At 55.0% G+C, this 13,582-nt stretch overlaps 1 protein-coding gene and 1 long non-coding RNA gene across 2 annotated transcripts in view; one reads left to right on the top strand and one right to left on the bottom strand.

Annotated features, from left to right (window-relative positions):
• WBP11 (WW domain binding protein 11) overlaps positions 1-10,620 on the bottom strand; it is a 28,259-nt gene extending 17,639 nt beyond the window's left edge. Inside the window, 6 exon segments of the mRNA XM_073591553.1 lie at positions 1,215-1,411; positions 3,225-3,273; positions 3,275-3,319; positions 4,694-4,725; positions 7,027-7,141; positions 10,473-10,620. Of these exon segments, the coding sequence (XP_073447654.1) occupies positions 1,215-1,411; positions 3,225-3,273; positions 3,275-3,319; positions 4,694-4,725; positions 7,027-7,090 (387 nt within the window). The 5' untranslated portion in view covers positions 7,091-7,141; positions 10,473-10,620.
• LOC141102350 (uncharacterized) lies at positions 7,470-8,108 on the top strand. The gene is made up of 3 exons (XR_012235086.1): positions 7,470-7,557; positions 7,678-7,731; positions 7,838-8,108. It is a non-coding gene; the product is annotated as an uncharacterized lncRNA (long non-coding RNA).
• Positions 10,621-13,582: the final 2,962 nt, after the last annotated feature.

The following is a 13,582-nucleotide window of genomic DNA, read 5'->3' as shown; positions in this document are numbered from 1 at the left end:
CTTTCACACTTATGCTGTGACTTGTCCTGTGACAGTTGCATGACGAGTTGTCCTCCATGATTTCCAATGATAACCATTCATATCTGTGCGACTTCAAGGTTGTGGCCGACTTCAAAGTAGTCCCTGTACTACTAGGGGGAGGCTACCTGAGGTCCCTCCAGCTGTTGCAGAACTACAAGTCCCATCATGCCTCCTGGGAGAAATTGTAACTGCCAGCCTTGCAAAGCCTCATGGAAATGTAGTTCCACAACAGTTGGAGGGCCCCGGGTTTCCTCCCCCTGTTGTACTACTTTGGTTTAGATTTTCATGCGAGTTGAGGTCCATAGACCTCCAGTTTACACAGGCATTCCCTGAAATCACGGCAAAAATTATGGCTGTAAAATCGCACACCTTTTAAGTTGCGTCAGTGTGAAAGGGGCCTAAAGCGACGTTCCACCCGAAAGTGGAACTTCCGCTTGTTCGTCTCCTCCATGCCACATTTGGCACCTTTCAGGGGGGAGGGGGGACCTGTTTTTGACAGGTCCTTCTTCCCCACTTCCTGGAGACAGGGAGCCGGGGGGCCGTCTCTTGGAAGTTCTGCCCCCCCCCCCTTCTTCCTCCGCCGCCGGGCAAATTAGAAAGCGGCAGTGCGGTTGGGAATCCGGCTGTGAAGCTGAAAAGGCTTCACCAGGTACCCTTAACAACAATGGTGGTGCTGCTGCACCCAACATGTGAGGATCGGTTGCGGGTGCCGACACCTCGGGATCTCTGGACAGGGAAGTGTCCTTATATTAAAAGTCAGCAGCACAGTGTTTGTAGGTGCTGACTTCATTTCTCTGGGTGTTGGGCAGACCTCCGCTTTACATACCACCCAAAAATATCAATTTGTCTTAAAAAAAAAAAAAGATACAAAGTTGCGTGGTGTTACATGACCGCGTAAAATCCATATAAAATAGCGCAGTGCTGAATGGCAAAAAAATGGCCTGGTCACGAAGGGGGGTAAAACCTTCCAGAGGTCAAGTGGATCACCTAGGCAGCCTTAAATCACAGACTCTGTGAAGGACACTCCTAGTGTGTAAATTGGGCCCAGTATATGGATGTGAGTCAGTGACATTAGATTGTGAGCTCCTCGTGGGCGGGGTCTGATGTGAATGTATAATATATAGATGTAAAGTACTCTATAAATATAAACCATCCCCTATATATACATAGGTAGAGGATTGGGCCGGTCTTACCTTGACGGCATCGAAGTATTGGCTGAGTTGGGACCTCTTGTGCTCGTACTCCAGCTCTATCTTGCGGAGCTCTTTGTAGGTCTCGGGGTTCTCCTTCTCATACAGACGTAGAATCCGCTCGAATGTCTCCCGCAGCTTCTTCCTCTTGTCTTTAAGGACTTTCTCGTTCAGCTGCGGCTGCTGGACGGGATTGAATTCTGCGGAAAGATCGAGTCGGGAGATTTCAGTCCACAAACCACAAGAATAACAAAGGAGTTCCAATGCAATTTTTTTTACAGAAATGGCTGCAAGGATGTAGCTGAGCCGCCAGTAGGCTGGGGGGATGGGCTGAGCCTTCTACAGGTAGCGTCATAGGCTGATTGCTTGGTCCTTCCACCAATCACACAGCACAGTGCAAACCCTGGAGGTATTATATTATTGTGCAGTGTCAGTTTACATGCTTTTCTTCGCTTCTGTCCCCTCCCCCACCTAGCCTAGGTATTTTACCCCCCACCCCTGACCATGTGCCCTCCCCCACCCGGCCCTGTCCCCTCCCCCACCTAGTCTAGGTATGTTACCCTCCCACCCCTGACCATGTTCCTTCCCCCACCCCGCCTAGGTATGTTACCCCCAACACCTGACCATGTGCCCTTCCCCACATGGCCCTAGTATGTCCCCTCCCCCTGGCCCTGTCCCCTCCCCCACCTAGCCTAGGTATGTTACCTCCCCACACCTGACCATGTTCCCTCCCCCACCCAGCCCTGTCCCCTCCCCCACCTAGCCTAGGCATGTTACTTTCCACCCCTAACCATGTTCCCTCCCCCACCTGGCCCTGTCCCCTCCCCCACCTAGCCTAGGCATGTTACCTCCCACACCTGACCATGTCCCCTCCCCCACCTATCTCAGGTATGTTACTTCCCACCCCTAACCATGTTCCCTCCCCCACCCGGCCCTGTCCCCTCCCTCACCTATCTCAGCCCTGTCCCCTCCCCCACCTAGCCTAGGTATGTTACCTCCCACACCTGACCATGTCCCCTCCCCACCCGGCCCTGTCCCCTCCCCCACCTAGTCTAGGTATGTTACCTCCCACCCTTGACCATGTTCCCTCCCCCACCCCGCCCCCCTCCCCCACCTAGTCTAGGTATGTTACCCCCAACACCTGACCATGTGCCCTTCCCCACATGGCCCTAGTATGTCCCCTCCCCCCACCTAGCCTAGGCATGTTCCCTCCCCCCCCAGCCCTGTCCCCTCCCCCACCTAGCCTAGGTATGTTACCTCCCACCCCTGACCATGTTCCCTCCCCCCCGGCCCTGTCCCCTCCCCCACCTAGCCTAGGTATGTTACCTCCCACACCTGACCACGTTACCTCCCCCCACCTGGCCCTGTCCCCTCCCCCACCTAGCCTAGGCATGTTACCTCCCACACCTGACCATGTCCCCTCCCCCACCTATCTCAGGTATGTTACTTCCCACCCCTAACCATGTTCCCTCCCCCACCCGGCCCTGTCCCCTCCCTCACCTATCTCAGGTATGTTCCCTCCCACACCCAGCCCTGTCCCCTCCCCCACCTAGCCTAGGTATGTTACCTCCCACAACTGACCATGTCCCCTCCCCCACCCGGCCCTGTCTCTTCTCCCACCTAGCCTACGTATGTTACCTCCCACACCTGACTATGTCCTCTCCCCCCACATGGCCCTAGTATGTTCCTTCCCCTACCTGTCCCTGTCCCCTTCCCCACACACCTGGCCCAGGTACGTGGCAGGTACCATATAGATTTTTTTTTAGAATACCAGAAGAGTGTTTGGATCTGATTAGAAGCAGGTTCTGTTTGGGGATTTTTTGATGAACAGTTCCTGCATCCAATCAGCTGTGAGTACAAAGGTCAGCTCTGTACATCTGTAGACCTGCAGGAAGAGGAGTTCATGAAGAAATGTTTATGTAATTGAAGTGAAGAAACATAAAAGGAATGAGATCTTCATTGGCTCCACAGAGGTCTATAGATCTCCATTACTGGAAGCTTCTATATTCTCACCCATCTCGTCCAGCTTCTCCATGTCTCGGATGATCTGTTTGGGATCTTTTCATCTTCAGCACGGCCGCCCTCACCATCATCCTCTGCTTCTTGTTCTGGAAAACATTGATAGAGATCCGGTCAGTGAGGCAGAACTCGGGGACTCCGGAGTCCAGAGGCCGATCTCCACCAGAATGGACAGCCAGGGGTATAGAGAAGGACATTCTCTATACTGGAGGGGGCTCCATTATCCCCATACAAGGTGAGGGGGGAGGTTTCCAGTAGACGGGAGGTGGGCAGCGTAGAGTAGACGGGAGGTGGGCAGCGTAGGAGTAGACGGGAGGTGGGCAGCGTAGGAGTAGACGGGAGGTGGGCAGCGTAGGAGTAGACGGGAGGTGGGCAGCGTAGGAGTAGACGGGAGGTGGGCAGCGTAGGAGTAGACGGGAGGTGGGCAGCGTAGGAGTAGACGGGAGGTGGGCAGCGTAGGAGTAGACGGGAGGTGGGCAGCGTAGGAGTAGACGGGAGGTGGGCAGCGTAGGAGTAGACGGGAGGTGGGCAGCGTAGGAGTAGACGGGAGGTGGGCAGCGTAGGAGTAGACGGGAGGTGGGCAGCGTAGGAGTAGACGGGAGGTGGGCAGCGTAGGAGTAGACGGGAGGTGGGCAGCGTAGGAGTAGACGGGAGGTGGGCAGCGTAGGAGTAGACGGGAGGTGGGGCAGCGTAGGAGTAGACGGGAGGTGGGCAGCGTAGGAGTAGACGGGAGGTGGGCAGCGTAGAGTAGACGGGAGGTGGGCAGCGTAGAGTAGACGGGAGGTGGGCAGCGTAGGAGTAGACGGGAGGTGGGCAGCGTAGGAGTAGACGGGAGGTGGGCAGCGTAGAGTAGAACGGGAGGTGGGCAGCGTAGGAGTAGACGGGAGGTGGGCAGCGTAGGAGTAGACGGGAGGTGGGCAGCGTAGGAGTAGACGGAGGTGGGCAGCGTAGGAGTAGACGGGAGGTGGGCAGCGTAGGAGTAGACGGGAGGTGGGCAGCGTAGGAGTAGACGGGAGGTGAGGGCAGCGTAGGAGTAGACGGGAGGTGGGCAGCGTAGGAGTAGACGGGAGGTGGGCAGCGTAGGAGTAGACGGGAGGTGGGCAGCGTAGGAGTAGACGGGAGGTGGGCAGCGTAGGAGTAGACGGGAGGTGGGCAGCGTAGGAGTAGCGGAGGTGGGCAGCGTAGAGTAGACGGGAGGTGGGGCAGCGTAGAGTAGACGGGAGGTGGGCAGCGTAGAGTAGACGGGAGGTGGGCAGCGTAGGAGTAGACGGGAGGTGGGCAGCGTAGGAGTAGACGGGAGGTGGGCAGCGTAGGAGTAGACGGGAGGTGGGCAGCGTAGGAGTAGACGGGGAGGTGGGCAGCGTAGGAGTAGACGGGAGGTGGGCAGCGTAGAGTAGACGGGAGGTGGGCAGCGTAGACGGGAGGTGGGCAGCGTAGAGTATACAGGAGGTCGGAGGTCTCACCTTCTTCAGCTCTCTCTTCCTGGCCTCCTTTCCTGCACAGAACACAACACAGCAGTCAGTACAGATAGAGAATCATATAAAGGACACACAGAAATCTCCCCCTCCCCCATCCTCTGTAAATCAGATTTACATCCAATCTAAAAACATTCCCGGTGTTTTATGTCTCTGCAAAGTTATTTTCAGTCCTTTTATATCTGCCGCTTTAAAGGCCGACTTCACCTTCCTAGTAAAACTTTCCATCTACCCCTGCCAAGTTCATTGATGGCATTTTTGTTTTCTTTTTTTTTTTTTCTTTTGGACTTGGTGAGGTTTTTTTTGTGTAGAATTGTGAAAACTCAATAAACATATATAATAATTTTAAAAAAATCCCAGTTATTCAAGTCTCCCCAGTAAATTAAAAATCCCTTCTCTGTCATGTCTGTAGGGCGTGCGTCCTTCTCCAAGCCTGCCAAAAAAACTCCAAGTGTGACCCCCCTCCCCCCACCCTTCTCCTCCTGCCTGGATGTCAGAGTGTGCCGTATGTCAGGTGTGAGGCCCCAGCACTGCAGGTATGAGTGTTAAGTGTCAGGTTAAAAACCCCCCACATGTGCAGTGCGCTCCCGGGGGGGAGAGAGAGAGCACTGGGCTAATTAGTGCATCTCTGCTCATCCAGAGGTGTCCATGTCCTATGCTATTATAAGATACATGGGGATTGTCCCGGTGTTGGACTATGATGGCGGATTGTCCCGGGGTTGTCCCGGTGTTGGACTGTGATGGCGGACTGTCCTGGTGTTGGACCCTAATAGAGGACTGTCCCGGTGTTGGACTCTGATGGAGGAATGTCCCAGGGTTGTCCCGGTGTTGGACTGTGATGGCGGACTGTCCCGGTGTTGGACTGTGATGGAGGACTGTCCCGGTGTTGACTGTGATGGAGGACTGTCCCGTGTTGGACTGTGATGGAGGACTGTCCCGGTGTTGGACTGTGATGGAGGAATGTCCCGGTGTTGGACTGTGATGGAGGACTGTCCCGGTGTTGGACTGTGATGAGGACTGTCCCGGTGTTGGACTGTGATGGAGGACTGTCCCGGTGTTGGACTGTGATGGAGGAATGTCCCGGTGTTGGACTGTGATGGAGGACTGTCCCGGTGTTGGACTGTGATGGAGGACTGTCCCGGTGTTGGACTGTGATGGAGGAATGTCCCGGTGTTGGACTGTGATGGAGGACTGTCCCGGTGTTGGACTGTGATGGAGGACTGTCCCGGTGTTGGACTGTGATGGAGGACTGTCCCGGTGTTGGACTGTGATGGAGGACTGTCCCGGTGTTGGACTGTGATGGAGGAATGTCCCGGTGTTGGACTGTGATGGAGGACTGTCCCGGTGTTGGACTGTGATGGAGGAATGTCCCGGTGTTGGACTGTGATGGAGGAATGTCCCGGTGTTGGACTGTGATGGAGGACTGTCCCGGTGTTGGACTGTCCCAGGGTTGTCCCGGTGTTGGACTGTCCCAGGGTTGTCCCGGTGTTGGACTGTGATGGAGGAATGTCCCGGTGTTGGACTGTGATGGAGGACTGTCCCGGTGTTGGACTGTGATGGAGGATGTCCCGGTGTCGTCCCGGTGTTGGACTGTCCCAGGGTTGTCCCGGTGTTGGACTGTGATGGAGGAATGTCCCGGTGTTGGACTGTGATGGAGGAATGTCCCGGTGTTGGACTGTGATGGAGGACTGTCCCGGTGTTGGACTGTGATGGAGGACTGTCCCGGTGTTGGACTGTGATGGGGACTGTCCGGTGTTGGACTGTGATGGAGGAATGTCCCGGTGTTGGACTGTGATGGAGGAATGTCCCTCCCGGTGTTGGACTGTGATGGAGGAATGTCCCGGTGTTGGACTGTGATGGAGGACTGTCCCGGTGTTGGACTGTGATGGAGGACTGTCCCGGTGTTGGACTGTGATGGAGGACTGTCCCGGTGTTGGACTGTGATGGAGGACTGTCCCGGTGTTGGACTGTGATGGAGGACTGTCCCGGTGTTGGACTGTGATGGAGGAATGTCCCGGTGTTGGACTGTGATGGAGGAATGTCCCGGTGTCGTCCCGGTGTTGGACTGTCCCAGGGTTGTCCCGGTGTCGGACTGTGATGGAGGAATGTCCCGGTGTCGTCCCGGTGTTGGACTGTCCCAGGGTTGTCCCGGTGTCGGACTGTGATGGAGGAATGTCCCGGTGTCGTCCCGGTGTTGGACTGTCCCAGGGTTGTCCCGGTGTCGGACTGTGATGGAGGAATGTCCCGGTGTCGTCCCGGTGTTGGACTGTCCCAGGGTTGTCCCGGTGTCGGACTGTGATGGCGGTTGGTGGAATACTCACGGGCTTGATCGGTGGGGTTCATGAACTTCCCACTCTTGGTGGAAGACGTGGATCTCCGCCCCATGGCTCCCGAGTTCTTCTACCTCCCCACCGAGAAATAAAATAAAAGGATAACCTGAAATATCAAAAGAAAATCACGAAATGTTAAAAAAAGAGGAACTTTCACATTTGTTTAAACTTTTTCTCATTAGCTTTCCCCTCCCCCCCTTTATATAATCACAGATCAATGTTTTTTTATTATTAGTAAACTCCTCATTTCCTGTCACTTTCTGATTTCTTGCTCAGGTGACAGTAATTATCAGACAACAACATTCTATACATCCGAGAAGACGGCCGGACAGAAAGTGCTGCAAATATGGGAACCGCCAGCTGGATCTCTGTGTGTGGAATGTAGTGCTGCCTCACTAGTGAGAGGGGGAGGGGGAGGGATAGGGGGAGGGATAGGGGGAGGGGCACTTCTGTGGAAATTCCGATATTCCTGGGATTAAAGATGGCGATGTGGGAGAAGAAAACATCCGGAGACTCAGAAATGTAACTTCCTTCATTATAATGTAATATTTTCAGATATTTGCATACCCCTATCTTATTGTAGAGACCATCCATTTACCTAATGGTATCCCCATACTCCCTCTCCTCTCTTATTACTCCTAGCCATTCAAGACGTATCAAACCTAGATCAGCTACCCTCTACAATAGTCCTATCAGGTATGTTGTACCTCTTATTAGAGAACATGTTCCAAATTTAATTATATTCATTTATAGTTTCTGGCCTATGATTGGTCATCACATATTACATCATTACATTTTGCAGGACCCGCCTTCGGCCTCAGTGGAGATTCAGGTGCTAAACTCTTTTATGCCCTTTATTTTTGGGGTTTTCCTTCAATTTTTGAGGAACCAAATTACTTATATATATACCCATACCTAGGAAAATCTTCATTATCATGCATGAAGTAATAACATCTTGGATATGCTAAAAAACCTCCACTTACCACAATCAGGAAGACGTTGGATAGACAGACAGTGTCAGTGCCTTTGTTTTTAATCGTTCTGGAATGCTAAGTCAGCCTATACAGTGCCAATGTAAGTGTGAATAAAATGAAAAGTATAGTATGTACTTATGTCTTTATGGTTTGATATATTCACAAGGGGCCCAGCCCCCCCCCCCCCACACACACCACCGCAAGGAGCCCAGCCCCCCCCACACACACCACCGCAAGGAGCCCAGCCCCCCCCCCCCACACCACCGCAAGGAGCCCAGCCCCCCCGACACCACCGCAAGGAGCCCAGCCCCCCCCCCACACCACCGCAAGGAGCCCAGCCCCCCCGACACCACCGCAAGGAGCCCAGCCCCCCCCCCCCCCCACACCACCGCAAGGAGCCCAGCCCCCCCCCACACCACCGCAAGGAGCCCAGCCCCCCCGACACCACCGCAAGGAGCCCCAGCCCCCCCCCCCCCCACACCACCGCAAGGAGCCCAGCCCCCCCCCCACACCACCGCAAGGAGCCCAGCCCCCCCGACACCACCGCAAGGAGCCCAGCCCCCCCCCCCCCCACACCACCGCAAGGAGCCCAGCCCCCCCCCACACCACCGCAAGGAGCCCAGCCCCCCCGACACCACCGCAAGGAGCCCAGCCCCCCCCCACACCACCGCAAGGAGCCCAGCCCCCCCCCCACACCACCGCAAGGAGCCCAGCCCCCCCCCCACACCACCGCAAGGAGCCCAGCCCCCCCGACACCACCGCAAGGAGCCCAGCCCCCCCCCCCACACCACCGCAAGGAGCCCAGCCCCCCCCCACACCACCGCAAGGAGCCCAGCCCCCCCCCCACACCACCGCAAGGAGCCCAGCCCCCCCCCCACACCACCGCAAGGAGCCCAGCCCCCCCCCCACACCACCGCAAGGAGCCCAGCCCCCCCGACACCACCGCAAGGAGCCCAGCCCCCCCGACACCACCGCAAGGAGCACAGCCGCCCCCCCCCCCCGGACACCACCGCAAGGAGCCCAGCCCCCCCCCACACCACCGCAAGGAGCCCAGCCCCCCCCCCCCCCCCAAGGAGCCCAGCCCCCCCCCCCCACACACCACCGCAAGGAGCCCAGCCCCCCCCACACCACCGCAAGGAGCCCAGCCCCCCCCCCCCACACCACCGCAAGGAGCCCAGCCCCCCCCCACACACCACCGCAAGGAGCCCAGCCCCCCCCCACACACCACCGCAAGGAGCCCAGCCCCCCCCCCACACACCACCGCAAGGAGCCCAGCCCCCCCCCCACACACCACCGCAAGGAGCCCAGCCCCCCCGACACCACCGCAAGGAGCCCAGCCCCCCCCGACACCACCGCGAGGAGCCCAGCCCCCCCCCCGACACCACCGCAAGGAGCCCAGCCCCCCCCGACACCACCGCAAGGAGCCCAGCCCCCCCCCCGATACCACCGCAAGGAGCCCAGCCCCCACCCCGATACCACCGCAAGGAGCCCAGCCCCCACCCCGATACCACCGCAAGGAGCCCAGCCCCCACCCCGATTCCACCGCAAGGAGCCCAGCCCCCACCCCGATTCCACCGCAAGGAGCCCAGCCCCCACCCCGATTCCACCGCAAGGAGCCCAGCCCCCCCCCCCGACACCACCGCAAGGAGCCCAGCCCCCCCCCCCCCGACACCACCGCAAGGAGCCCAGCCCCCCCGACACCACCGCAAGGAGCCCAGCCCCCCCCCCCGATTCCACCGCAAGGAGCCCAGCCCCCCCCCCGACACCACCGCAAGGAGCCCAGCCCCCCCCCCGACACCACCGCAAGGAGCCCAGCCCCCCCCCCGACACCACCGCAAGGAGCCCAGCCCCCCCCCGAAACACCACCGCAAGGAGCCCAGCCCCCCCCCGATTCCACCGAGAGGAGCCCAGCCCCCCCCCCCCCGATTCCACCGAGAGGAGCCCAGCCCCCCCCCCCCCGATTCCACCGCAAGGAGCCCAGCCCCCCCCCCCCGATTCCACCGCAAGGAGCCCAGCCCCCCCCCCGATTCCACCGCAAGGAGCCCAGCCCCCCCCCGATTCCACCGCAAGGAGCCCAGCCCCCACCCCGATTCCACCGCAAGGAGCCCAGCCCCCCCCCCCCCCGATTCCACCGCGAGGAGCCCAGCACCCAAATATCACTCCAGCCAGTGAGGACGACGCTCCACGTATGTAATATAATGGAGATTAACAGAGATGACAACCAGACCACCCCCCCCCCTCCCCCACCCTGCCATGGTCTACAGGACCCCCATAGCTGCAGCAGTGCCTGCTGGGAATTATAGTCCGCCCAATAGAGATACAAGGAGGAAATGCTGGGATGTGTAGTTCTCCTTATATAAGGAAACGCACAGTCTGCTGGGAGTTGTAGTCCCCCCTCTCAGTGTATTGTATACAGTGTCTGCTGGGAGTTGTAGTCCCCCCTCGGTGTACTGTATACAGTACCTGCTGGGAGTTGTAGTCCTCCAGCCCCCTCTCTCACCTCTCCGGTTACCTCTGCCTCGTCTGCCCCGCTCTCTCCACCATCAATACTGCACTCTTCAAACCGCACTTCCGTCTCCGGGTCATCAGACATCCACTTCCGGTGTCAGAAGAAGGTCCTGCCGCTCACTAGAGAACGAGTACCCTGACGTTGTTCATCGGCGGCCATCTTGTTGTCGGTCAAGCGTAGCCTTTCATATGGACTCCAGAAAAATGGCTCCTCATGAGCGGACACTGGAGTTCTACAAGAGTCCGGCCATCTTTGTACACCCAACTTAACAGGTACCATATTGGTGCTTTCATTTAGCTGATAAGAGCTAGTGGAAGAGTTCAGATGATTGTGCGAGTCCCTATCACCAGACCAGTGCCTCACCAGTGCCTCCCATACAATTATTCTATTTATTGATATATTCATATTTATTGATTTGTTTTGTTTGTCTTCTGATACTTTGCTACTATAATCCCCCTCCCCCACCACTCTATAGAGACAGAAGTCTGACAAATGTGAAATGAAATATGTATATATATATATATATGGATGGCACTAGAAATAATGACCCCTATTGACTAGACCAAAAAGTTGGAATTCAGCATTTTTTTGTTTATAATGAATTCTTTATAATAACTATATATATATATATAGAGTGGGAACGGAAAGTATTCACACCCCATTAAATTTTTCATTCTTTGTTATATTGCAGCCATTTGCTAAAATCATTTAAGTTCATTTTTTTCCTCATTAATGTACACACAGCACCCCATATTGTACACACAGCACCCCATATTGTACACACAGCCCCCCATATTGTACACACAGCCCCCCATATTGTACACACAGCACCTCATATTGTACACACAGCACCTCATATTGTACACACAGCACCTCATATTATACACACAGCACCCCATATTGTACACACAGCACCTCATATTGTACACACAGCACCCCATATTGTACACACAGCACCCCATATTGTACACACAGCACCCCATATTGTACACACAGCACCCCATATTGTACACACAGCACCCCATATTGTACACACAGCACCCCATATTGTACACACAGCACCCCATATTGTACACACAGCACCCCATATTGTACACACAGCACCCCATATTGTACACACAGCACCCCATATTGTACACACAGCACCCCATATTGTACACACAGCACCCCATATTGTACACACAGCACCCCATATTGTACACACAGCACCCCATATTGTACACACAACACCCCATATTGTACACACTGCACCCCATATTGTACACACAGCTCCCCATATTGTACACACAGCACCCCATATTGTACACACAGCACCCCATATTGTACACACAACACCCCATATTGTACACACTGCACCCCATATTGTACACACAGCACCCCATATTGTACACACAGCACCCCATATTGTACACACAACACCCCATATTGTACACACTGCACCCCATATTGTACACACTGCACCCCATATTGTACACACAGCTCCCCATATTGTACACACAGCACCCCATATTGTACACACAGCACCCCATATTGTACACACAGCTCCCCATATTGTACACACAGCACCCATATTGTACACACAGCACCCCATATTATACACACAGCCCCCCATATTGTACACACACAGCTCCCCATATTGTACACACAGCACCCCATATTGTACACACAGCACCCCATATTGTACACACAGCACCTCATATTGTACACACAGCACCTCATATTATACACACAGCACCCCCCATATTGTACACACAGCACCCCATATTGTACACACAGCGCCCCATATTGTACACACAGCACCCCATATTGTACACACAGCACCCCATATTGTACACACAGCACCCCATATTGTACACACAGCACCTCATATTGTACACACAGCACCCCATATTATACACACAGCACCCCATATTATACACACAGCACCCCCCATATTGTACACACAGCACCCCATATTGTACACACAGCACCCCATATTGTACACACAGCACCCCATATTATACACACAGCACCCCCCATATTGTACACACAGCACCCCATATTATACACACAGCACCCCATATTATACACACAGCACCCCCCATATTGTACACACAGCACCCCATATTGTACACACAGCACCCCATATTGTACACACAGCACCCCATATTATACACACAGCACCCCCCATATTGTACACACAGCACCCCATATTGTACACACAGCCCACATATTGTACACACAGCACCCCATATTGTACACACAGCTCCCCATATTGTACACACAGCACCCCCCATATTGTACACACAGCACCCATATTGTACACACAGCACCCCATATTGTACACACAGCGCCCCATATTGTACACACAGCACCCCATATTGTACACACAGCACCCCATATTGTACACACTGCACCCCATATTGTACACACAGCACCCCATATTGTACACACAGCACCCCATATTATACACACAGCACCTCATATTGTACACACAGCACCCCATATTGTACACACAGCACCCCATATTGTACACACAGCACCCCATATTGTACACACAGCACCCCATATTGTACACACAACACCCCATATTGTACACACAGCACCTCATATTGTACACACAGCACCCCATATTGTACACACAACACCCCATATTGTACACACAGCACCTCATATTGTACACACAGCACCCCATATTGTACACACAGCACCTCATATTGTACACACAGCACCCCATATTGTACACACAGCACCCCATATTATACACACAGCACCCCATATTGTACACACAACACCCCATATTGTACACACAGCACCCCATATTGTACACACAGCACCCCATATTATACACACAGCACCCATATTGTATACACAGCCCCCCATATTGTATACACAGCCCCCCATATTGTACACACAGCACCCATATTGTATACACAGCCCCCCATATTGTATACACAGCCCCCCATATTGTACACACAGCACCCCATATTGTACACACAGCCCCCCATATTGTACACACAGCACCCCATATTGTACACACAGCACCCCATATTGTACACACAGCACCCCATATTATACACACAGC

Source organism: Aquarana catesbeiana, linkage group LG07 (assembly GCF_042186555.1).
Source record: "Aquarana catesbeiana isolate 2022-GZ linkage group LG07, ASM4218655v1, whole genome shotgun sequence".
NCBI lineage: Eukaryota > Metazoa > Chordata > Amphibia > Anura > Ranidae > Aquarana > Aquarana catesbeiana.
The sequence above is the reverse complement of the archived record's forward strand: the minus strand, read 5'-3'. Positions and strand labels throughout refer to the sequence as shown.